Raw genomic sequence first — 27,339 nt, forward strand, 5'->3', positions numbered from 1 at the left:
TTCTGCGTGAAAAATGACAGAATGTTTCTTACTCTTTCGCTCTATTGAAAAATCCAAACTCCGTGTGTGTGAAGAGCCAATGCCGTCAACGCAAATACGATTTAATACGAAGAGCTAAAAATAAAGAACAAAAACAAGAATATCATGGTTCTTAATTGCGGATCATTTTCGCATGGATGGATAAAATTTACTTGATCGTTGGAAGTAATAAATATATTTAAAAATATGTAAGAGATTGCAGACTTGATCTGAACCATGAACGTTACGATTATTAGACCTGCGTTTTTACCATTCGGCTCTATCAATGCTCAAGATATTCGAAAGGCTAAAGGTAAATAAGGAGTGCTCTTCGTAAGATAACTCGAAGTCGTCTGCTCGCACATGTCGTCAGAATACGTCGGTACATTTTCAGGTGTATGGAAGAAGTGAAAAATCATCGGCAACAAGGATCCACTGAAAAAGAAACGATTTATTGGCTACTTTAGCTCTCCGAAAAATCGATATCGCTGTTGCTTTTCTCATGGAAACTTCTCTTGCCTCTCACATTCTCTTCTATTTTGACGTAGGACTACGTCTTTAATTTGTATACTGGGGGTCACATTAAAAAAAAAATTAAATTTCAGACATGTAACGAAAAATCCCAAACACGGACGCAACGATAGAGTGCAAATCGAACACATATTGCACTTGCTCACGTGAGTAATTTTTTTTCATGTTTTCCCAGGTATTTCCAGGAAAAAATCCCGAATATGAGAAAAGTAAAGATTGGATTCACTCAGTCTATTGATACTACTCCTAGACAGAGTAAAATTTTCATCCATTTTCCTCATTTTCCGGCAGATTTTTGAGGTTTTCCACAGGAAACCATGAGGCAAATTTACTCATCGCTGAGTTCCTGCACGTTTTGATATGCTAAGTTTGTTGTGCTGTAATGTACATTACATATCCATTTACTTTTACATATTGTCAATTGTAAATTTTCTATTGAAATAAGTTTTTAAAATAATAGTATCTTTATTTCAATTCTTTTTTTTTAGAATATATGTGTTATTATTATGGGTCTGCTACCTTTTGAAAAGCATCACCATACAGATTTACACTTGTTTTTGGTTGTTTGGCCGATTTGCAATTCTGCTTGTATATTTTTAGAACAACAAAAGAAACAAAAATAATAAGTTTACTACATCTAAGGAGGTCAGATAACGTCAGACGGCAGAACGAAGGATGACATGGTTGGACGAATCGGAAAAGCGTCTGGAAATCAAACCGTATAGGCTTGCACACCGGGGGCCTCCCTTAGCTCAGTCGGTAAAGGCGCAGGTACAAAGCAAGACCATGCTGGAGGTGGCTGGGTTCAATTCCCGGTCCGGCCTAGGAATTTTTCGGGTTGGAAAATTTCTCGACTTCTCTGGGCATAGAAGTATGATTGGACTTGCCACGCAATTATACCAATGCAAAAATGGTACCGGCATCGAAAGCTCCCAATTAATAACTGTGGAAGTGCATCTTTAGAACACTAAGTTGAGAGCACGCAATAAGCTAATATGCGGTATGCTATAAGAAATGCGAAGAAGAAGAAGAAGAAGGCTTGCTTGCACACCGGGCCCCAGTTTTCAAGTCGAGTGTGAGATCTGTGTTATCGTATGCCAACGAGACAATGTGCAGTGGAGAGCACCCAGGGATGGCAGGTGTCCATCACCTGTATGTTGTATACAATATGGTCGGAAAAACCATCTGAGATTCGAGATACGAGCCGCGAGATTCGAGTATGGGCCCAATATTATGTACACTTAGGCCGACATTAGGGATATTAGCCCTATATAACATGGAAGAATGTATGGCAATGCCCTATAATAATAGGTATCATAAAAAAATGTTCTTAACCTTAAATCAGTCTCAATTCAGCGCTGCTAGTGCGAACAATCCATTAGTCATTATATCAGTATTATATATAGGACCACAAAGGACTACCATTTTCAATGCTTATAAACCCTAAATCCACAGGAAAATATAGAGGACTACGTTAAGGTTAAGTGAGATTTGGTAATGATTGTCGGTGAACACTTAAATTAAGATTAGCCTGAATCATGTTTCTGTTCAGCATCGCTCTCAATTAATAGCTGTAGAAGTGAATCTAGAACACTAAGTTGAGAGCACGCAATAAGTTAATATGCGATATTCTATAAGCTTGAAATGCGAAGAAGAAGAAGAGAAGAAGATTTTTCTGTTCAGACTTGAAATTATTTACATTCAGCTTACGCTATCGCGATGTTTAAGAGACCATCACGTTAAAAAGCAATCCGTTAAGTTCCGCAAAACAATTTATTGAATAAGTATGGGCTATGATTTTCATCGACTTATAGATAATAGAACAATGGATATTTAATAGCATTTAAAAAAAAACGGCAAAGGATTCATTTAGCTGTTAAATAATACCACCGTTATATGACGTCATACGGCCATACAATAGCGCAAGCGACATCATGTGTCTAGATCTAGATCTTGTATAATTTAAAAATACCGAACTGCTTCAACTACCTCAAGGTTGCCGTTGACGAAATACACGCCTCCATCGGAATTCGTATGATAAGATTGTAGGCTCCATCGATACCCGTCTGCTCGTAATTTATCAGCAAAAGTAGATTGGGAAAAAGAAATGCAACGAATGCACACTTTTCAAATTAACTTTTTTTAACATTGAATGCACAGAGCCGTGCTATGGTGAGCAAAATAAACATGGCCGCGTGACTGATACGTAAACAATTTTTCTTGGAATTCCCATCGTAAAACTTGGCCCGAATTTCGCCTGAGCTGACTGTGGTGAGACTGACACATGTTGTTTTGCTCGGTACAGTTCGAGTGGATGAATATGTGCATCATCATCATCGTACAAACCGCCTTCAATGCCTCGCGGAATGGAGAATTTGAGCAAAACAACATTCCATGTCGATGATGATGGCAGCGACCGACGACGACGACGACGACGATGACGATGCGAGGCCCTCGAGGGCAGTAGCAAGCAACGTGTAGGGAGCTGCACCAACCGCAAGATAAAATCAACGCGACACTTACATGCAAGCAGAGGCAGTTGCAGGAGCAGTGCAGTGGGGGAAGGGCCATGAAGGAGGAACACGTTCCGAATGCGCGCGCGACTCACGCGTGCAAGACTCCATACACCAAGCAGCGACTGATTGCTTCAGAAATTGCTGTGCTGTGTTGTTTACGTGGAGGCCCCTGCCGTTTTGCGGTGGTTCACGGAATGAATGAATTGCTGCAGTTGTTGTTTTTTTCGCCCTGGCCTGATGATGATTAGCTGGTGGTGTACAGTGAGTTGACGACGAGAGCGCGCGAACTCAAGTGGGTGGTGGTGGTGTCGCGTTGCTGTTGTCATATCGTGAATGACTCAAATGCTACAAACACTTATGAGGCATCGATTTGTGCATGAGAAAAACAACTCTATCACTTCACACATTTAGGCGACCGCCGACGAGAGCCGGTCATGTGCCTTTGTTGTTTTCGCATTTACGACATCATTCACTATTTGCACAAAGGGAACACGGGGACGGAGATGTGGGGGTGGAGCAGTTATCGCGACTCGTTTGCTAATTTCAAACGAAACTTAGCATAAGGCAATGAAACATTAGACGGCTTTGAAAGGCAACACACGCAATGTGGGGAAGTTTTGAGATTTCTATTGAAGAACCTTGTTGGTTTTTTTCCTAACTCGGAAAAACCCTAAACATGAAGTCTAGGAAATACTGGAAACTTTTACGATAACCTAAGTATATATCCGCTTGACTTCAGTCTGATGTACGCTTCCGTGCCATGATGTTGATGTCATCGGAGAAGCCAAGTAGCTGTACGGACTTCCAGAAGAACGTACCACTAATCTCCGCTCTTCTGATCACACCTTCCAAAGCGATGTTGAACAACAGATACGAAAGCCTATCACGATACTGTGACCCTCTTCGGGATTCGAAGTGACTCGAGAGTGTCCGCGATACTTGGACTTGATCCATCGCCGCCTTGACCAATCGCTTCAGTTTGTTCGGGAGCCCGTATTTGTGCATAATCTGCCGTAGTTGGTTGCGAAAATCTAGTCCGTGGGGGTAGTCCATAGCACAAATCAGCAAGCCAAGAGAAAAGCATTTTATTATTGCTTCTCACCATTGCTTTTTATGTAATGGGACAATCCGTTTGGCTGTTTTCCAAACTTTTCCAGAACAATGTTGTTGAGTTCATCTAGTACATATGAAAAAATAAGTTTTGATAAAAACGTAAATGGGATGGATTTGCGATGAACGGCAGTATACAACTTGGGATAGTCTGGGGACGGCCACGGCATAGTTTAACATCCATACCTCTAACATCAAAGTCACGAGTTCAAATCTCAAGAACAAGTCGCGAATTACCCAAGAGTGTTAAACTTACTATTATAATAACAAAGAAGCTTGTTAGAGAACCTTGTAGGCGGCGCTCAGCATGCATTAATAAAAAATCCGACAAAAAAACGCCAAATTTTTTTAGGAAACATTTTTCATAGGTCTTCGCGAATAAAGCCATGAAAATTTATTTCAAATTTGAGTTAAAAACTTGAGCACTAGTGCCATCAGTGATGTGTTTATTTTTCGTTTTTGAGTTATATTTTTTGAAGTTATCAAGTTTTGGGCTTTCACTCAATACTCCTTTGCGACTAGACTACGTCTCATGGTAGAGATGGATGGTAGTCTAGTCGCATAGGAGTGCGGAGCAAAAAAAAAAACGTTTTATAATACAACATCTCAATTTTTTAATAAAATCATGTTTAATTACCTTTCATTTGATGTTTTGATCGTTGAAATCGGTTCAGTGGTTCAAAAGTTATGAATCAAAAATAATTTTTGAAAAATCGATATTTTGGACCACCTTAACATGGAAATGGTCACCCTAATGAAAATATAAAAATTACAGGTCAAGCTAACTGAAAGTAAACTGGTACGCACAAAAAGACCTGTAATTTGTGATTCAATAAGCTTAAAAAGTCCATTAATGGTTACTTTACAGTACTTTTATTAAAACTTCAAAGTTACAGCATTAGGTGGTTACAGGTCTCCAGTTCGAACGAAATCTTGAACCTTTCTCTTGGAAAGTGGAAGCACAGTGGAAACGGACACGGAATCAGCACATTTCTTCCATTTTGCCCGCATTTGCTGGATGTCCTTGACTGCCCCGCCGCTTCGTCGAAGTCGCTACTTTGAAATTACCCAGTATTCTTCGATTGGTTGAAATTCCGGGCAATTCGGAGGATTCATTAGCTTGGGGACAAAATCGATCTTGTTGGCAGCATACCACTCCAGAACCACCTTGGAGTAGTGGCAGCTGGCCAAATCGGGCCAAAAGATGACTTTGCCCCTATGCTTGCCGATGAACGGTAATACACGCTTTTTCAGGCATTCTTCGATGTAAACTTGGGATGTCATCGTCGAGGATGTGACGAATGGTTCCGTTTTCAGGCCACAACTGCAAATCGTTTGCCAAATCATGGCCTTCTTCGCGAACTTGTCGGCAAATACGAACGAACTTGAATCTTCCCGGCACATCCCCACGTCCAGTCGCGATGTAAAACTTTTGACCGGGAAGCTGCTTAAAATCGAGTTTGACGTAATAACACGGTCATACAAGAGCCTTGCTCGCTTTTTGACCACGGAATTCTGCTTCAGGTGCCGGTTCGGATGTTTACTGGCTTTGTACGACTTGCATCCCGAGCAAAGTCCAGCATCAAAATGACAACAAATTGAAATCAAGTTTTGATATCAACATCAAACTGAAATCATAATTTGATTTCAGTTTACACATTGACAAAATTGATATCAAATTTTGTTTTCATTTTGCTATACATTTGCTCTTTAGAAATATGTTGTTACGGGTTTGTTTTCATTGCCTTAGCATAACATCAAATTAAATACTTGATTTGTTATCAACAGGAAAAATGGATAGCAAATTTGGTTTTCAGTTTGCTCTCACTGATAGCAGAAATAGTTTTCAATGTGAAATCACAGAAAGATATGTTTGCTCTCAAATTTGATATTTTAACCGTTTAAACGACCAAAACGACAACAACCTGAGTAATCATTATCAGCGAAATCACAACATCAAATTTAGATTTCAATTTGATCTCAGACTTTGCTCGGGATCCTTCCCTGGCAAGGATAAAAATCTCTGGTCACGTCTTCCTTCGGAAGGGAAGTAAAGCCGTTGGTCCCGGCCCATGTGTATTTGAATGGGTGCGATATCCTACGCAGGTGTGGAAGCTGCCTTCCTTGCACATTCGATTGCCGTCAATGGATAGCAATCGATGTCCGTCGGTGATTGGCACTAGATTGCGGAACAGAGACCGACGTTAAATAATAAAAAAAGGAATAAAACTCCTCAGGACCCCAAAGGAATTGTTGACCTCGATACCACGGAGCTTCAGGATCAAAGCACGGCCCGTTGCTCTACTTCATTGCTTTGTCTGCCTCGTTCTGTCTCTGGGAAGCTGGTGATTCTCCAAGATGAACTGTGCCAGTCGGATTCTCAGATGGCAGCTTGCAATTCGGGATTGATACTGTTTTGATTGGAGCGACCTTGGCTTTCGCTCCTACCAGTGCACAATGCGGCTTAACAGCGTAGAGAAAGTGACTGTATACTACGCAGACATCGGCAGTGCTGCTTCCGTCGACGAACGTATGATGTTTCAGTGCCTGGGAGTCTTCTGGAACAGCGTCTGCAAAATACGACCTTGGAATATGGACATCGTTCAGCTTTGACAACAAGTTTATCCACCGCTTCACAGATGGCTCGCCACAAATCTTGAATGATGATTTTTCCTTGGATCACCTACGTGGCAAGAAATTCGAATTGGCCATAATCATTCTCAAGATTTGGCACTTCTTAGGACGAACTGAACAATCCTCTACTGTACCAAGCATGTAAGCAGAGAATATCAGCACGCCAGATTGTGGCAACCAATGGATACCCAGGTCTGATTGAGCAACTTTTGACTCCTCCGAACTTCACATCTTCTCCTTCGCTGCATTTAGCTCCCGTTCCGCACCGTTTGAAAGTTGGCGTTGTACCTTCTGGCCACATCGCGGATTGAAAGACCGGGGTTGGCTTTAACGCACCTCAACATCTTGCTGCGCAGCTGACGATTCCTGGTTCAGGGTTTCCTTGTAGGTTTTGAGCACTCGACAAACTGTTGTTTTCGGTATCTTCAGCACTTTAGCCAGCTTGAAACCGGACCACTCCGGATTTTCCAGGTGTTTGTGAACAATATTTTTTTTCTTCTTGCGAGTTCCATTTGACGTTATTTCTGAACGCGATTGACTACTTTGATCACACTTGCACCAGTTGTGCTCTATAGAAGTGTAAACAAACCACTGTCAAAGCTTGCATGTTATGTTATACCAGCGTAATTTTATCACACAATATGAAAGTAGATGTCAATTGATAGTAGGTAGTGTTGTTATCTCAAAATTGATGAAAATTCATATAGGACTGATATGCGACTATAGGCAGTGTATATATATATATATTTTTAAATTCTTAATTGAAGCGATTTTTAACCTGAGGTCAGTTCATAACTAGTAGCTTTTATGTACGTCTAAACTAAGTAAAGGGCAAGCTAGGCGGACTGCGGAACCGAAATAAAAGGTCACCGTTTTTGTTGTACTTCCAGAGTAAACTGAGCTCAGCTCTATGTATTCAATGTGTTTTTATGCAGCTGGCCGTGCTGCCAGTTTAAGGTTTATAATCATAGTTTCGTCAATTGACGTTTCGTATCTCGTGAAATGTGCAGGTATACAACAGTAGCAACCTGCGCGTAGAACGTTTCCTTTTCATCGCCGGGTCTCGCTTCGTGCGGGCACTGCACTTGCTGTCGTTGATAGGGTGTTTACACTTATGCTATTTCACTAGCGCTAATGAGCTAGCTGCTAGCAAAAAAGCTCACTAGCATAATGTAAACAGGGCATCAGCGTCTACCAGCATGAAATATCAGGAGCAACTGAAATTCGTGCTAGTTGGCGAGTACACTAGCGCGAGTAAATCCGCACAGATGTAAACACCACATGAAAAAACGGTCATTGATAAGCTTGCCCATCTTTGCTTTGATCGGCTACCGCCCAATCCTATGAAACCAGCTCTGGTAGTAAATAGTCGCTCGATGCCCGCTTCCATCCCTTCTGCCCCGTTGTTCAGCAGTGTTCCTGGAGCACTTCGACTACGAAGTTCCGGGCTTGAAGCTCGTCGATCACAACCTATCACAACCCGCGAAGCCGAGCAACTTGCAGGTGATTGCCTACGATCCATCTAACTTTTCAAAACAATGTATGGACGATTTGCTACGCCTGAGTTGGGGGTCTAAAATAACTCAAAAATGGTCTATGTAGTTTATGAACAGCCCCTTGATAAATTCATACAATAGTATGCTTGGGTCACGATGTAATAAGTCCGCCAAATCAAGAAACATGTACTTTTCCTAGAAAGGTGATGAATCATTGCAAATTGTTCTCACCAGACCAGGCTAACGTACATACGTCACTCCGTCAATGCACGTATGTTGGGTTGGGTGGGTGTTGGAGAAGACACGATCATGTTGTTTGTGCAAAAATTTACACAAGAGATCGTTAAACTGGCCGCACACGCGTCGTCCAACCAGCCTCGGATTCTGAGAAAACCAATTAAATTGAATGTACAAACATACGGATCCGTTGAATCTAATGTTTGTTATTGCCTTTCATTGGAAAGCGGACACACGTGTCGCATAGCATTGGCTTGGTACTAATTACAGGACGGGATCTCGTCCCAGTGAGCGGGAAACGCTTGTAATGCAGATTGTTAGATGTTAGATGTATTGTTTTAATTCGGTTATAAAACTGAAATTTTTGCCTTATTACTACATTGTGCACCTCCGCAAAACAACCGACGATGGCTACCTCCCAAGCAACGCCAATGTATGCCACGGCAACGATGGACGACGACGTCGACGACGAAGGTAAATATTAGCGAAATTGTGAATGGACAACGTGAAGTTCAAAATAACTTTTCCGTGGATGGTGATAGAAGGCTAGCGTGGATAAAAATAAAGCCAAAGCTAAATGTGTTGTTTACTTTGGTGGCTGGCACTGAATGACCGCACTGAGAGAGCAGTGCTCGTGTTGTTTATTCACATGCAATCCAGCGACCTCAATATGTACAGGGGAGGACCACAGTGTGTCCCCTTTGCGCCGAAGTGAAATTGCGAATATTTTTTTTTTCGCTTCAAATGCACTCTCAAATGAGTGGGAATTTGAGCTAATAGGCAAACATTAGATGTATGAACTTCAGATATATTTTTGTACAAAGCTTGTATAAAGTAAACCATGCTGGAGGTGGTGGGTCCGATTACACTGTGCGGCAAACTGGAACTTTTTTTGGTTCCCTATTATAACATAATACACTCAATTACGTTTTTACGCGTTTTTTCGCCTTTATCTTTGATCGTGTGATCTCATATACTTAATAAATCTGAGTTGAAGACTGAAGTGGTAATTTTTATACGATAGATGAGGAGATGAAAGTATAGAATTGATAGTTCCTTCCGTTTAGTGTACGGCAGTGTGAAAATTGCGACGAGGGGGGCGACACATCTAAATCTCAATTCTAGATGCTTCGAAAATCTCACACTAGCCAATGAATTTTCGAAAAAAAAACTTGCATCGAGCATCATCTTTTGGCAGGAAATCGTCAGAATCGTCATCAATCTTCTTTCTATCTAGTCAGCGTGTGCGCAGCTAACCACAGCAAATCAATAACTTTCCTGCATCGCAGATAGAGTCGCCCCCTCGTATAGAGAGTAGAAAGCGAGCTAAACAACTTTTAGGAAGGTACAAATCAGTTTTATCATCTTTCTTTACCAAACTTCCCCTTTGGAGAGGGATGGTGAGGGGTGTCTCCCCCCGCCACCACTGGCCAGATGGTAGGAATAAATTTGAAATTTGGCAATAAATGGCTGAGCTATGATTTTTCAAACATTGCAAGTTTGCCGTTACACATTTTACCGAAGGCTTCGTGTTCGGAGTATTAATCTATAATTTCTGTCTGTCTGTCTGACCCTTATATAGTAGACACGGAAACTACTGAACCGATCGGCGTGAAAATTTGTATGCAGGGGTTTTTGGGGCCGGGAAAGGTTCTTATGATGGTTCGAGACCCCTCTGTAAGGAGGAGGGGAGGGGGGCTCCCATACAAATGAAACAAAAATTTGGCATGTGGAGGTTTATGAAGGCAAAAAATGTTTCTATGGTGGTTCGAGACCCCTTCCCTCTCTAGTGATATAAAAGTCAATGTTCGTGAGTATGTATGTTCCAGCATAACTGTGGAACACCTGGACCGTTTTCCACCAAACTTGGCATACGTGTTCTTTACTATAAGGAGATGATCATAGGTAGTAGCCCCTTAGATAAGAGGTGGGGGGCTACGTAAAATATAGCATGCTTTTTTGTTTAATCGGCGCATAAACTCAAGTTAATATTGAATCCCGAACAAGGCCGGGCACACTCAGCTAGTGACATATAAATGCCAATATCGCTAAGGACTAATGTACCCATTTAGTTAAACCAGGATTAAGGCTTGAGCGGAGGTCAAGAAATTGGCCTTAAGCCACATTATTACAGTAGATGTTAGCTAAGTGAAAAAGCTTGGACTGTGTGTGTGTGTGTCATCCTCTATCCTTCACCCAGCCGGGGGCGTTGGACAAGTAGAACTGCGAATAATTTTATCAAATCTCATGCTCCGTTATGGTGTTTTTTATTTTGTGAAGACTAGTACTTCAAAAAGGGTAACTTTTGAGACAAGACAGGGAATAGGATGCACTAGATGTCCACAACAGGTACAGCAAAACATCACATAGACGCCCTTATTCACACTAACTACTCAGGGGGTAGAAGGTCAAGAAGAGCCACCGCCGCCAACTAAAGCTGGAACCGGGTACCTGGAACTCCCACGATATACCCGCGGCAATGGTCAGCAGACGATGCCCTGTGCGTATTTAGTATGTAATTTGTTTTATTTGGATATACAAAATGTTTGAAGCCATGTGTCATCTAAACCATAATTTGCATCACCATAATACACTTTTCAACAATCTTCAACTGGAACGTACTCACCAAATCATTACACCCGGAAGCGCATTTCCGATGCTTCCACGCATATTTTTCTCTAGTCATTTTTAAACAATTCCTCCTCGAGCGATTCCAACCACCCAATAACTAAATATCACTTTTCTTTTTCAAGTCACTTTGTGCACAAAAGCAATGCACATCGCCGTTCAAATCAAATTATCGCACCCGGGACACAAAACTATTCAAAACTGAAATTAAAAACTATCCCTCGCGATGCCTCAAATTTCTGTTCCAAAAGCACAAGCGAAGAAAAAAAACAACAACGTAGATGACGACATCTCTTCTGATACTTGCAAACACGTTTTCTTTCTCGATTCTAAAACTTCCACCAATCACACACGTAGAACCGTCCGGGAGGCAGAGTACCAGCGCTAATCAGGCAAAAGCACCCGAAAACTATGAAAGCAAACGCACGCACAAAACAGAGAGCAAATTTACAACACAACCGTATCCGAAGGGGTTCGAAACAGGACTCCATAAATGAAAAACCTTGGACTCAGACAAAAACACAGTAAATGGATATTTATCTGTAAACATTTTATTTCAATTTGTTGACATGAACCGGATGGGCACTGATGTATTTTAAGTATGTTTTATTATCTGGTTTGACTCATGATATGCATTTTAGTTAGCGAATGCCCTTTGGTTGGTGAAATGTCGACACAGCTCAGCGAACGTTGAATATATTTTATGGGATAATTATTTTACTTCTATTTTTTCAAACCAGTTAGTATGCATACGAAGCATATAATTTGAAATATTTCACTAAATACATATATAATATACTTAAGACATTTTTATGATGTAGAAGAATTATAGGAAATCTGCAAAACTGATAGATTTAAAGCTTTGATAAAAAAAACCTGAAAATTTTATGAAAGAATCCAGGAAAACCGAAAAAAAAACCAGGAATTTAAAATCAGAAATTCACTTGCCACCCTGTTTTGCTCAGAAAAAAAATATTTGAAACATTATGAATCATTTTCTGTAAAAAAAAAAAAACCAAATAGCGTACTAACAAAAAGTTCACAAATATGACCAAAATTTTTTGTTCTACGATTTTTGTTTTGATTTGGCAAAAGACCGTGCATTTTGATGACAAATCGTCAAAACTAATCTTCGTCCTCTTTTCTGAAGAATAAGATTTTGGACATTGAAAAAATGTCAAGACTCTTGGACTGAAATAGATTTTCAAAATGCAGTCACTTTGAAGAACTATGAAAAGAACATTGAGGAGATTTTTGAATGAATTCTAGGGATAGCAAGAAGATAAAGGGTGATACGGTCAAAATTTGGTCAAGGGAAAACGCGTGTAAATCGGTGAAATCGTTTATTTAAAAAATCAAATTAAATTTCTTTTTCAAGTTCAATTAGTATAAAATTCAGGAAAAATATTCAGTTAGGCTTCCGCTTTTCCAAATACGAATTGCCGGGCCTTACGCTTGACCCCTGCCATCAGATTTTGTACAGCCACCTTGTCCACCTTCTTCGCCGCAGAAAGCCAGTTTGCCTTGAACTGCTGCTCGCCCTTAGCAGTTTTTTTGGTCTTCTTTAGGTTCCGCTTGACAATAGCCCAGTATTTCTCAATTGGGCGGAGCTCTGGCGTGTTGGGAGGGTTCTTGTCCTTGGGAACCACCTGCACGTTGTTGGCGGCGTACCACTCCATGGCCTTTTTACCGTAATGGCAAGATGCCAAATCCGGCCAAAACAGTACGGAACAACCGTGTTTCTTCAGGAAAGGCAGCAGACGTTTATTCAAACACTCTTTCACGTAAATTTCTTGGTTGACAGTCCCGGAAGCTATGAAAATGCTGCTTTTCAAGCCACAGGTACAGATGGCTTGCCAAACCAGATATTTCTTTGCGAACTTTGACAGTTTCATGTGCTTGAAAACATCTGCTACCTTTCCCCTTCCTTTTGCCGTATAAAACTCCTGTCCCGGAAGCTGCTTGTAGTCGGCTTTGACGTAGGTTTCGTCGTCCATTACCACGCAGTCAAACTTCGTCAGCATCGTCGTGTACAGCCTCCGGGATCGCGCTTTGGCCGTCGTATTTTGTTTATCATCGCGATTTGGAGTCACTACCTTCTTGTAAGTCGATAGTCCGGCTCGTTTTTTGGCTCGATGCACGGTTGTAGACGATGCACCCAGCTTATTTGCGGCATCTCGGAGAGAGAGGTTAGGGTTTCGCTTGAAACTACCGGCAACTCTCTTTGTCGTCTCAGCGGCTTCCGGTTTTCGATTTCCCCCCGATCCAGACTTCCTGGCTGTCGACAAACGTTCCCCAAACACTTTAATTACATTTGTAACGGTTGATTTGGCAATTTTTAGCGATTTTGCCAACTTTGCGTGCGAGTAGCTCGGATTTTCGCGATGCGCGAGCAAAATTTTGATACGCTGCTCTTCTTGCTTGGACGGCATTTTAACAACTGAAGAGTGAATTCCAAAATCAAAATAGGAGCAACATTCTACACACACACACCTTCAAAATGAGGGGTGTTCAGGTTTTTTAAATGCAAAATTGAAAGAAATACGTCAAGTTGATATTGACCAAATTTTGATCGTATCACCCTTTATATCAGCAAAAAATTTCAAGGGAGTTCTGGGAAGTACTTTGAGATAGTTTTGATCATAATTCCAAGCCAACAGTGTGAGTTCATAGTAGATATTTTAGGTAGTTCTGTGGGAAATTCCAAGTTGATTGTGAAGGTCCATTTCTAATGAATATTCTAAAAAAGTTCTGAGAAGAATTTTTAGAGAGTTTCCATAGCAATTTCGAGGGTATTGAATTCTGAGTAGTGCTTCCTTTTCCCGACCTTTTTGACTAGGTACCTGGGAATTGGGGAACAGCAGGTGGCTCTTCCCATGCATCGGTAAATAATTATATCAAGTGATAAGAATTTTCATGTTTTAATTTCTGTTGAACGATACATGAAGAGCTCTGGCTTTCCTGAAATTGTCTTCCGACTCCCCGAGAGGTTTTTCCCTTCCTTTCAAAGAAGTTTCTTGTGGCATCGCCCGGAATTTTCTCCTTTTTTCCCGAAATCTACTTTTTACTTCCTCCGGATGAATTTTTCCTTCTTATTATTTCCCTCAGTTATTTCTTCAGATATTCTTCTGGTTTCTCGTGGAAAGTATTTCTGACCTCATTCCAAAACCTATCTAGCTAGTTTCTTTGAACTTCTTCCTATATTTTCAACCGAATTCCCTTGGAAGATTCTCCTGATTTTTTCCCAAAGTTTGTCCCGACATCTCCCAGAATTCTTTTTTACATCGTGCGGGAGTATCTATCTTCTGGATTGCTTTCGGATGTTTTTTCTGGCTTCTCCACGGAGTATTTTTTTTTGACAAACTGCCACACTTATTCGCATTTCAAGCTTATTGCTTAGTGCATATTAGCTTATTGCGTGCTCTAAACTTAGTGTTCTAAATGCCAATACCAATGCATGAATAATCTATATTGTGTGGCTAGCACAATGATATTCTGTGCCCAGGGAAGTCGAGAAAATTTCCAACCGGAAAGATTCCCTCGACCATACCGGAAATCGAACCCGCTGCCTCTGGCTTGGTAATACCGTGCCTTTACTGACTAGGCCATGAGGCCCCACTCTTCTGGCTTCCTTTTAAAAAAAAATCACTGGAAATTGTAACTGACTGCTTCCGGAAGTTTCTTTCCCCATCCCTTAGAAGATTTTTGCGACTTCACCTGGAATTGTATTCTAAACTCCTTGAGTAGTTTTTCTGGCTTTCTCTAGAAGTGATTTGCAAGTTTCCCCAGAAGTTTTTCGCCCAGACATTTATTCCGACATCTTTCGAAAGTTTCCTTCAATTCTTCGGAAGATTCTCCCAACATCCTCAACAAGAATTTTTGATTTACGCTGAAATTAATTATTTCTGTTTGCTCCGGATATTTTTTTTAACTTTTCGTAGAAGCCTCTAACAAAATCCCACGGAAGCTTCTTTCGACTTTCCCACGAAAATACAAAGCAAATTTTCCAGAATGATTTCCTGAGTGATGTGATCTATTTTTCACTAGTTATTTATATCTAACATGGCTTTTCTAAATTTCTAATAAAGGTAAAAAATTCACCTCCAAAGACGATTGTGCCACCTGTAAATCTAAATAGTTTTGCTTCATGCTCGAGGACATCTATTTTCAAGCCATTTTGAAGCAGAAAAACGACAAATTTTAGGTTTTATGAACATTTGAAAAATAAGCCATATCCTACTGAGCATTATACTGCCCGTAATCGCATATCAGTCCCATATGGATAGGAAATCAAGCAAAGATGGGACTGCTATGCGATTATGGGTAGTATACACTAGCGATACTGAGAAGTTATAACGTGTTAGGCTATCTTGATGACATTTTTCTTTTCGTAAATCGTGTTAGCTCTCAAGCAGGGCATTACTAGTATAATCTTCAACTTGTTGTGCAACCATAAGTAAAACTATGTCTTCTATCTCCATTTCCAGGACGTATGGGAAGAGGCGGAGCGCTACCCACTCTACTGCCATCTGGGCGACAAATCGATGTACTTCTTCAGCACGATATCGAGCGCCAACAACAATAGCTACGAGTTGAACGATGAGACCAAACGACTGATGGATATCCAGCCAGTATTGTGCATGTTTCGCTTTGTGGAGAAGCAAGTTTCGGTTAACAACAAGCTAATCAACAACATCACCAACCTGCTCGGGAAGACCCTGTCGGAGAAAACGCTCAAGAACCCGGAGGTGAATGACTTTCGCACCAAAATGAGCTACCTCTGCGAGGACATCGCCAACAAGCGTGCCGCAATGAATCGGATGGAACGGATAGCGTACCAATATCCGCCAAAACTGGTCAGTAGCCAACATATACCGGAGCTGGTGAAGAAACGCATCACCAATGGGGACTTCTGTGTGGTTGCTAAAAGTGCTGACATGCAGGTAACGGTGAAAATACCGTGCAAAGCAACGCCCGATGAAGTGATCAAGCGCATTTTGGAGAAGAAGCAAATATTTCTAAACACACGTAACGAAAACAGTGCCGAATTTATCCTGAAGGTGTGCGGCCGAGAAGAATACATGTTTGGCGAGCATCCCATCATCAACTTCCAGTACGTGCAAGACTCGTTGTCCCGCGAAGAAACGCCAACATTTGTTCCCAAGTTACTGCGCAATGTGGACATTTTCGAGGATAACATTTACGAAATTCCAGAGGACATTAGCCAGAGAACGAATAGTACAGGAAGTAGGCAACCGCCGCATACATTACGGAAAGTGAAATACGTTACTAGTTGGGATACCGAGGGTCCGTTACAGTGTATGGTGAAGGAAATTACGTCCTTGAATTGTGACTCCAATCGGAATGTCGAGGTTGGCATCCAGCTTGGGCTATTTCATGGAGGAAAATCTCTTTGTAAACCAATGAAAACACAATTGGTGGCGTTGAATGGTGGTCGGGCGGTGTGGAATGAGTCTGTAGTGTTTGATATCGATGTGAAGAATGTTCCTAGGATGGCAAGATTGTGTTTAGTTATTTATGAAAATGTTCGGACGGCGAAAGGTGTTGGAGTGCGAGCACGTCGAACTAAGGACGGTTTTATGAATCCCATCGCTTGGGTGAATACCATGTTGTATGATTACAAGAATCAGTTAAAAACCGGGCCGGTCACATTATACACTTGGACCTATGCGGAAGATCTGCAATCCGAGGACGTTCTGCATCCGCTCGGTACGGTTGAGCCGAATCCCCGGCGGGATGAGTGTTCCTCGATAATTTTAAGCTTTCACAACTACTACCAAGAGAATAAGATTATAGTGTATCCCTCGGAAGACCAGCTGCTGGCACACGCCGAAAAAATGCGCCGAATAAATAGGCATTTAAATCGAGACAGTGCAGAGGAGATGCGCCCCATCAAGGAGATCCTGATGCCGTACATGCACAACGATAGACTGAATGATATGCACGAGCAGGATCGTAATGCAATTTGGGCGAAGCGAAGTGAGTGTATGAAGTGGGAGCCTGACGGGCTGCCCTGTTTGCTGTACTGCGTTGAGTGGAACGATCGCAATGAGGTAAGTTCGGATCGCTAGTTGCGTTTGAATATATTCCATATGGACGGTTTCCTACTTGTTTCCCAAAGCCGCGATTGGCTTGAGCGCTTAACGCGACTGCTAAATTTTATTAAAATAGTTTTGAGGTTTTCCAAATGGGGTTCTGTGGTTTTCTTCTAGTCTTCTTTATGTTTCTTTTGGGCACTGACAAAACGAGCTTAGTGATCTAACTGCACTTCCACATATATTTGTATATTGTATGGCAAGTACAATGATACCATATACCAAGGGAAGTCGAGAAAATTTCCATCTCGAAGGATTTCGTTGACTGGACCGGTAATCAAACCCACTGCATCCGGCTAGGTAATAGCATGTCTCTACTGACTAAGCTATCTGAGGCTCATATGAGGGTTGTGTGGTATGGTTGTGATTACAATTCAAAATAGAATCGTCTACATTTCTGTAGGTTTGATGGTCCAATGCAGTGCTGTTAATTTTCATATCATTCGATTGAAGATGAACCAATACAACCATTGCATCAATTCTGTGAAGACGAATTCTCACATAACTATAATTTGAAGAGCCCCTTTCTCATTCGAAGCTCATCATCACTGTCAATTGAGTCACTCACTATCATTTGATATACGACAGTGGAGTATGGAAGAAACCCAGCAAAATGGTCCCGAACAGACAATGTAATGTAAGGCAAATTTAAGGTCGATGTCGACCCAAAGTCGTGCTGTCGGGTCAACATAGGGTTTGGGTTAGCTAGAAGTCAGGTTGGTGTCGGGTTGGCTTAGCTTTTTCGCCGGAATGTCGACCAGAGCTCCGTTTATGTGTAGGTTACACTCAATTGGGTTCTTTAGTTTTGAAAAATATATCATTTTCTGAGCACAGCGATATTTTTTTCAAACCCACAAACTTTCATCTCGATTTTTAAATCAAGATTTATATCAAAAGAATAACTTCACTGTTTGACACTAAACTGACAGCTCGCTCCAATACAAAGAGACACCTAGGGGCGCTAATAAGGTGATTTTTGCAAATGTAATCGTATTTATTTAAAATAGTTTCAGTGTATCAAAATTGATAAAATTTTGGATTCGGGTTCCATTTTTGATGCAGATTACGAATATGCATTTAGCTCACTACCCTTAAAGAACCCAATTAAATGATATCAAGCGTTTCTCAAATGAGAATGATCCATGCCTTCGTCAAATGACTAAGCAACACCCATTCGAAGGAGGTTCCCTTTGATAGCGGATAGCTGCTTTTCTTATTTTCATCAAAAATGTTCAATTGATTTTGAGAATTTACAGCACTGGTCCAATGTACAGAAAGTGTTTGTGCTTCTATAGCAATCTCAACAATTCCAGCGAGTGGTTCACAGAACTCCTGAGAGAAGTGTTCAGAAAGTTTTGCGAAGGTCCCTCGGACTTTCCCTTTGTTGCTTCCCTAACTTTATCTCCAGGAAGCCTCCGGACTTTACCGAGCAATTTTTTGAACTTCGTTCTAGAATGAGTACCTCCCAAGTTCCTTTAGAAGTTTGCTATATATATTTAGGATAGACTTGTAAAGGTAATATAGCCTAAAGGCAACTATTCGGTAAAGGCACGGTATTACCAAGCTGGGGATGGCCGGTTCGATTCCCAGTCTCCAACTTACTGCACAACACATCGTAGTTGTCGGTTCCTATATTCGTACTTTGACGCGAAGCGCTCTGGATTATGAGATGCTCGATGACCCTGGAGGGATCGATTTTGCTTACTGAGCAGAAAATCATGGATTAAACCCAAAGCTCTTCCACAGCACAATAAATCGCCACCATCATTTGTATATTTGATATTGAACATTAACCTCGGAAACTATTATAAACTATTCCTGTAATGTCGCGAAGCGTTATGGTTCTGAGATGCTCGATGACCCTGGAGGGATCGTTTTTGCTTACTGAGCAGAAAATCATGGGTTTAATCCCAAGCTCTCCGTCATGACTCTTAAAATTCATGATCACTAAACAAAATGAATATGTTCTTTCGATAGCCGGCTATCGAGAGATTAAAGAAACAACAAATAAACAATATACTTTTGGTTGCATCGCCAACTTGAGGTGAATCCTAACCGAATACTCTACCCAACCCTCCAACTCCGTAGCACTTATGAGTGTGTCGCTAAGTCGGTGGCCTCTCGTTAAGTAAGTACTACATCAACATTTCCTTCCCCATCCCTAGTTATGGTAAAGATGGGCGTGGCCTGGAATGGCGACAGTCATGCTTCTGTTACTCTTGTTTAGATTGGAACCACTCCCCAGCATTATTGCTGAAAGTAGTCTAACTGAGAATTTCCGAAGAGACGTGATTGTCGCTAATATCCAATCTACGAAGTATATCATAACAACGCTAACACATTGTAGTTGTCGGTTCCTATCTTCTCGATTACGGTTGCTGGTTCCCACTGCCAAGAACTCGCTCGATGTACATATACGAAATCACCGTGCTGAAAACCTCTCTGGACTGCGCCGTGCTTTTGGTTGAAGGCGGCATTCTGTTTCTTCCTGTCTCTGGATATGGTTGCCATGTTCGGTCTGCTGGAGATTTACCATCCAGATCGCCATTTGGTGTAGCGTGATATACTTGCAGGAAAGTGTTTAGTGCTTCCTCAAGCGTTTCTCCTCTCAAACGAATTTTCCGGAGGCTTCTCTTCAATGCGTCCACGAATCTTTCGGCAAGCAGCTTTGATTATGGATGATACGGAGCAATGAGAATATGACAGATCCCATGACTGGTGCAGAAATCTTGAAATTCATGACTTGAAAACTGGGTGCCGTTGTCAGACCCGATTACGATTCAGCAGGTTGATTCTGGGTTTCGATGTCGTAGATTTGGTTGCGTGCACCTCACGCCATTTGCCTGCGTCAGGAGTAAATTTGATTGAAGTGTTGCCTTGAACGTGTCGAAAGCCTTCTTACACTCGGAAGTCCATCGCCACTTTGTTTCTCCATCGGATGACGCAATTCGAGTAAGCTGCGCATGAATCTTCCATAAAAATTGACAGCGCCTAGGTACGACCGTAATTCGGAAATGTTACTTGGAGGGGGAATTGTAGTTATGGTCTCGGGATCTGGACGGATGTCTTGTGCGTCCACGATGTACCCGAAACGGCACTTCTCAGCTTTAACGTGGAAACCATACTCCTTGAGTCGTTGGAAAAGTTGATTGAGTGAGGCTGCATGCGACTCCATGTCCTTCTACGAGTATGCCGAAGTGGGCCAAAAAATCAGCCCCAATTATTGGCATCGTTACTTCAGCAACGAGGAAATTCCAGGTGAACCTTCGTCTCAATCCCAGTCTCAACATCAGGCTGCGTGGAGATGTTGCATAACAGTATCGTTCGATCGATCTCTCCTGGAAGCGGGTAACATTGGAGCGTCCGACCCAGTATCAATTAGAAAGCGTGTATTGTTCGTCCAGTCAAAATATACAATTCGGCGACTTTTACACACCGTTGATGATGGTGGGGAGGGTTTTAGTTTTTTGAACTCCACGAACACGGTTCTCGGCACCGCTGAGCATCGTTTCCATATTTTCGATGGTACCAGCGCATTCCGGATCGTGATGACGAACGAGAACCACTCCGATTTTGCGAAAACGAACGATCCCGTTCCGGGTTGGGAACCTTCAGGCGTCGGATTTCCGCAGTTAGAAGTTCGATCTGTTCAGCTCGTTGTGCACCATGGCAACTGCGGAGGAATGACCATTGGAGGCGTCAGTGATCTTGTCTGCCATTTCAGCCAACTTCTCGATTGGTCGAATATTTGCCGGAAGACGTTGAATGAAAATAATTGTGGGTAGATTGTTATCTACTCCCAAACCCGTCCACAATTCTCTCATATTTGCCAAAAGATGCGTTGGGTGCATATCGCCAAGATCGTGGGCTCCCAGCAACTGTTCGAAGCGACTCTCAGCCGACAAGGCGTAGCGAGCTATTAGGAGATCCTCTTTACCGTCTTGTATTTATTTTCCGCAAATCGGCTATGTGACATATAATCGATTGATCCACTTTGGCCATGATGTGGTAAAACTTGGTTTCGATTTTTTGCAAGGTGGAACTGCACTTCCGCTCGCGCAAACCACATAGCCGGATCAGTTTTCCAGAAATCCGGTAGTTTTACCGCGATGGATGCTACTGCGTTGCTCTCGTTATCGTTCGGCATTTTTAGGTTAGAGTTTTGGCTTCGAGATTAAACTAGGTGAATATCGATATGTAACCATGTAATCGAACCGAAACTTTACGATTCGCCTGTCAGCAATGTAGAGATTGAACACAGAGTTAATTAGCGCTTAGTGACCGCTCGAGTTCTTTTTCTGCTTTTGTTGACGAGCCAATGCAAACACCAAATTGACCAGTGTTGCCGGGCAATGCCACAGGTTCTACGAAAATTTCAACGATTCTAATTGATGAATTTACGTGACGGTTGACCAGCAGATGGAAATGATGTGAAAAGTATAATTACGTTTTGCTACCTGTCGTATGGAATATTTTTTAGTACATCATCAGTTTTGTAATTAATTATATCTAGATAGAGCTGGAATTAGGGCCTAACAGCTTTTGTAAACAAAGACTTTTCTTGATGATTTCTTGAAATTCAACGCTCGCCCATGCAAACCAACATCCTCATCGGGTAGAGAAATACTCTCCCTGTTCGATGGTTATGTTGGACTGCGTGGGCGTGCCATGAATTCCTAGAAATCATCGATAGAAGTCATTGTTTATAAAAGCTGTTACGCCCTAATTCCAGCTCTATCTAGATATGATTTGAGTAGTAGCTATACTGAAGATCCGAGAGATGTAGCCCCTTCAGTGGTAGGAAAATCATTTTTGCAGTATGAAGAATATAAGAAAATCCACAATTTGTTACTAAACATGCTTTCACAGAAGAAAACAAATAAACGAGTGTTTACCTTATCACCGTAGTAATGTACTCGTGCAATTTTTGTGCATTTTAAACTGCCCATAAAGACGATAATGAATACTGAAAATTTTCATGCGTTGCCAAATGGTTTCCTACCATTCCCATACATTCGAAACTGATTGGCCCTCTGGATGTGGATGATGCCAAAAACAACAAAACTTGATTAATTGCAAAATTTGGAAGCTATTAGCGAATTCGTTTATTATTCAGTTCCAACCTGGATCGAGTATTAAGATTGAGTCTGCTTGTTTTCTGACAAACGTCAGTTTGCTCGTTTGTTTTTAAAACCTAGCTCAGGTTGAGGTTCGCACTGACAAAAAGTTTGGTTTCGCCCGATAATAAACGAATTAGCTATAGGTGTCGCATGACCAGTTTTTTTTTTTTCAGTGCCAACATTTCAAAGGGGCGTAATTGCATTGGTAAACAATGGCTTTAGCCGTCGATTTCTCGCAAATAAAAGCTCACTCATGAAAATTAATGACACCAACAGGTAGAGGACTGTTTCCTCCGCCAGTTAGCAATGCTAAATTTAGAGTTTGCGAGAAACTCGACGGCTAAAGTCATTGTTTACAAAAGCAATTACGCCCTTTTGAAATGTTGGCACTGAATTGATGAATTTAAGCCGGGACGGGACTAAACAATCCAGCTTCTCACTCTTCTTAATGTTTTTGATGAATGCCCGTCGAAAATTAGTGCATGGTGTTTGACGGAGTTGACCAATGATTGCAGAATGATTTTTCTATTTAAATTTGAATTTGATTCGGAGTTTCTGCCGTAGTTTAGCACCTTGTACATCATTTTTGCTTAACACAATAAAAACAACCATAAACAAACAAGAATATCGATCGCTAAAAGCACGCCGTGGACCCTATTATCCAAGTTTACTTTTACAAATATAAACAATTAACAACGCCATTGACGTCAACATTGATTCCGGCATCACTACCAGTCAGATTGATGTGATCCCTCTGTCCTTTTTATTCCTCGATTGCTACTGTCAAATAGACCAATCAGCAACTGGCTCGGATTTGTCAGCAAATTGGCTCGAAATCGCTACCCGATTATGAATTTATGTACGGTCGACCAGCAGATGATGAGAAAATGATAATGACGTTTTGCTACCTGTCAAATCGTATGGAATATTTTTTAGTACATCATCACTTTTGTGGTTTTGGATTTCAAACCTAGGTGTCGCATGCACTGGTGCAGTTTCGCGTAAATTCATCAATTAATCAAATTGTCGAGCAGTTTTGGGACGACCTTCTACCAGCGATTTTACGGAAATGAAACAATCAATTCCAGATTTTTCAAGCATTTTACAAATAAGACCCTACTTTCTCGAGGTTGTAGAAGAAAAAATATTAAAATATTGTTCCACGTTAAAGTTCGAGTGGTAGGAAACGTCAGTTTAAACTGCTCGAATGATGTGATCCATTGTCAAGTCCCGTCCCAGAATTTAAGCAAAGGTAAAAATGGCCATGCGACACCTAGTTTTCAGATTTGCAATTACAAAATTGATGATGTACTAAAAATATTCCATACGATTTGACAGGTACCAAAACGTCATTATCATGTTTCACATTATTTCCATCTGCTGGTCGACCGTCACGTAAATTCATCAATACCCCGTACAAACTATGGCTTATATCATGTAATACACTGGAGTCGCTTTTTACGCGGGTGATACGTCCCGCGTAAAAAAAAACCGCGTAAAAAAAAACCGCGTAAATTCCGGAATCCGCGTAAAAAAAAACCGCGTAAATTCCGAAATCCGCGTAAAAAAAAACCGAGTAAAAAAAGACCGTGTAAGAAAAAAACGCGTAAAAAGCGATATACCGCGTAAATTCTGAAATCCGCGTAAAAAAAAACCAAAATCCGCGTAAAAAAAAACCGCGTAAATTCCGGAATCCGCGTAAAAAAAAACCGCGTAAATTCCGAAATCCGCGTAAAAAAAAACCGCGTAAAAAAAAACCGTGTAAAAAAAAACCGCGTAAAAAGCGACTCCAGTGTATAGGCTGTCTTGCAATGAGCACTCATACATCTAGTTTTCACTGTAAATCCTATGTATGAGTATTCATTGCAAGATGGGGTATAGGATACACTTATTGTGTGGGTGCCCTTCTAAACTTTCCTAAACTGAGTGTCCAGAGTCCAAGATTGTTCCTTTTTTTCTGATTCGGTGAAGGCGTAAGGCTTCGGAACGTTCGCGAAGCGACCAATTTGTACCATATTTTGAACCAAATTGCGTACTCACCAAATCCCATTTTTTTCTATTCGTTACAGGTAGCTGAGATCGTTTCGCTGCTGCAAGAATGGCCCATCCTTCCGGTGGAGCGCGCTCTCGAGCTGCTGGACTACGCATACGCCGATCAGTACGTCCGGAGGTACGCGGTGAAGTGTCTTCACGCAATCCAGGACGACGAGCTGTTGCTCTACCTGCTGCAGCTGGTGCAAGCTATGAAGCACGAATCTTATCTCTACTGTGATCTGGTCGACATTCTGTTGCAGCGATCGTTGAACAATCAGCATATTGGGCACTTTTTCTTCTGGCATTTACGGTCGGAGATTCAAGTTCCCTCCGTTCAGGTCCGGTTCGGTCTAATCCTGGAAGCGTATTTGAAGGGCAGCCAGGAGCATATATCGATACTGTTGAAGCAGATGCAGTGTTTGAGGAAGTTGCAGCATGGTTCAGAGCTGGTTAAAAAGGGAAATAAGGAAAAGGGAAAATCGTTACTGATGGATTACCTGCAAGATAAACCCGTTGGTGATGCCATGTCCGATGTGATAAGTCCGCTTAATCCTAGCTTTCGTTGTAAGGCCGTACGTAAAGAGAAGTGCAAAGTAATGGACTCGAAGATGCGACCCCTGTGGATTGTTTATCAGAATTCAGACATTAATGGGGACGATATTAACATGATCTTCAAGAACGGTGACGATCTTCGGCAGGATATGCTCACATTGCAGATGCTGCGAATCATGGATCGAATCTGGAAAAGTCATGGATACGATTTTCGAATGAATCCGTACAGCTGTATCAGTACCGATCGCCGGTTGGGGATCATTGAGGTAGTGCTTAATGCCGAAACTATTGCTAACATTCAGAAGGAGAAGGGAATGTTCTCGGCCACATCTCCATTCAAGAAGGGTTCCCTTTTAACGTGGCTCAAAGAGCACAACACAACGGACGAAATGCTGGCGAAAGCAATACAGGAATTCACGCTCAGTTGTGCAGGCTATTGTGTCGCAACGTACGTCTTAGGAGTAGCCGATCGGCATTCCGATAACATTATGGTGAAAAAGACTGGTCAGCTGTTCCATATCGATTTCGGCCACATCCTCGGCCATTTCAAGGAAAAGTTCGGTTTCCGTCGAGAACGGGTACCGTTCGTGCTGACACATGATTTCGTTTATGTAATCAATAAGGGTCGAACGGATCGAGAAGCTCACGAGTTTCGACAGTTTCAGCATCTTTGCGAAGAGGTAAGTTGAAGCTAAGGAAAACTAAAGAATTTAAATTAACGGGACTTTTTTCTCTCTCCATCAGGCGTTTTTAATTCTAAGAAAGCACGGTTGTCTAATCCTATCACTGTTTGCCATGATGATCTCGACTGGTCTACCCGAGCTGTCGTCGGAGAAGGATCTTAACTATCTAAGGGAAACTTTGGTGAGTATTGTGACATTTCCATAAAATGCATTACATTTGACCATAAAACTCAACGAACCACATGCTTCATTCTAGGTGCTCGATCTACCGGAGACGGAAGCGCGCGAACATTTCAAGTCAAAGTTCAGCGAAGCCTTGGCCAACTCGTGGAAAACGTCGCTCAATTGGGCTTCGCACAACTTCTCCAAGAACAATAAACAGTGACAGTTGCGTTACAATCTCACCATGTAAGCCCATCATGGGGCGGAACAGTGATTTCATCGGCCGTTTCCCGTTCCTGCTGGAAAGGAATTGGTAGAATAATGCTTTCAAAATCGTGGATAACAATTAATGATTGCAAGTCGAATTGTGGAACGGCGATGTACCGCCAGTGCAAGACACTTTACGTATTCAATATATTGCGCAATTCGTGATTCATTTCTCATTTAGTATCGTCATCTAAATTGCGAATTTTCATAGCGCTAGTAAACAAATTGTGAAATCATGTATCCCACATGTAGATGTCCTTTTGTGGCGTTGTACAGTTTTAAGAGTTATTTTTAGTTAATACAAGAAATATGCATGGTAATTCAGTGATAATGATAATATAGTTAGCCTATTTTTAGTTAGTCACGTTTTTAGTGTACAGTTAAAACAAATTGTGTAATTTGCGTTTTCAGTAGGAAATTTAAAATTTATGTTCGTCAAGATTAGTTAAAACAGGGAGCTTGAATGGAGAGACTTTGTGGACTTTGTAATAAATTTGCGCAAAACGATTTGCTGGCCTCATTGGACCGGTCGATCCCATCGCGCTAGCCTAGAGATATTACCCCAAATAAACTGCAGATAGTTGCAAACGACTGATAGATCAAAACGTTATATTAAAATTAACTGAAATGTATATTATTAAAACTGTAACGAAGCAGCTTATCTAGGCGTTCTAGTTTACTAATTTAAAAAAAGTGGTTTGAAAGATTGTATAGAATAAGTAAATCAATTTTATAGCATAGCTTAACCGTAATCCTAACATCTAGTACGATTAGGAAAGGCGGAGTCGTCCGCTTAAAACAAACTTTAATGGACAAGAAACAGTAAAATGATTAACTGAAAATATGAATGAATCAGTTTCAAACTTAATAGGTATGGTTTTAGTGATGAATTGAGAAACATCCCTCGTTTTGTTCGATTCGGTGTAATCATTAACACATATTTGAGATAACGACACATAATGCCAGGTGCTCACTGGTGCGACATCCCCTAGGTTGTCAAAACATTACGTAGACATAATGTTTTGACATGTTGTATGATGCCACATCACCGCCACACCAGTGGGCGCCTGGCCTAATGCCGGGTGTGTGGGGTTTTTGTTTTAGTAAGGTTTAGGAGAACTTCGAAAGCCTGGCCCTGTAGTGTAGTGTTGCAATGCAGTTACCCAGTTTATACCCATTTGTTACCGCAGGGCCTAATTCAATTCTCAGATCTTCCAGAAGGTTCTTGCAATTTT

At 41.4% G+C, this 27,339-nt stretch overlaps 1 protein-coding gene across 4 annotated transcripts in view; it reads left to right on the forward strand.

Moving 5' to 3' along the window:
- Positions 1-26,972, forward strand: part of Pi3K92E (phosphatidylinositol 3-kinase 92E) — a 51,015-nt gene extending 24,043 nt beyond the window's left edge. For all 4 annotated transcript variants that reach the window (XM_065218972.1, XM_065218974.1, XM_065218975.1 and 1 more), the window contains exons 3-6: positions 15,658-17,244; positions 24,476-25,672; positions 25,737-25,856; positions 25,932-26,972. In XM_065218972.1, coding sequence (XP_065075044.1) covers positions 15,658-17,244; positions 24,476-25,672; positions 25,737-25,856; positions 25,932-26,060 — 3,033 coding nt within the window. In that variant the 3' untranslated portion in view covers positions 26,061-26,972. The remainder of the gene's footprint in view (positions 1-15,657; positions 17,245-24,475; positions 25,673-25,736; positions 25,857-25,931) is intronic.
- The last annotated feature ends 367 nt before the right edge of the window (positions 26,973-27,339 follow it).

The sequence above is a fragment of the Ochlerotatus camptorhynchus genome, unplaced genomic scaffold, assembly GCF_037179485.1.
Source record: "Ochlerotatus camptorhynchus isolate MF236.1 unplaced genomic scaffold, CSIRO-AGI_Acam_v1.1 ptg000096l, whole genome shotgun sequence".
NCBI lineage: Eukaryota > Metazoa > Arthropoda > Insecta > Diptera > Culicidae > Ochlerotatus > Ochlerotatus camptorhynchus.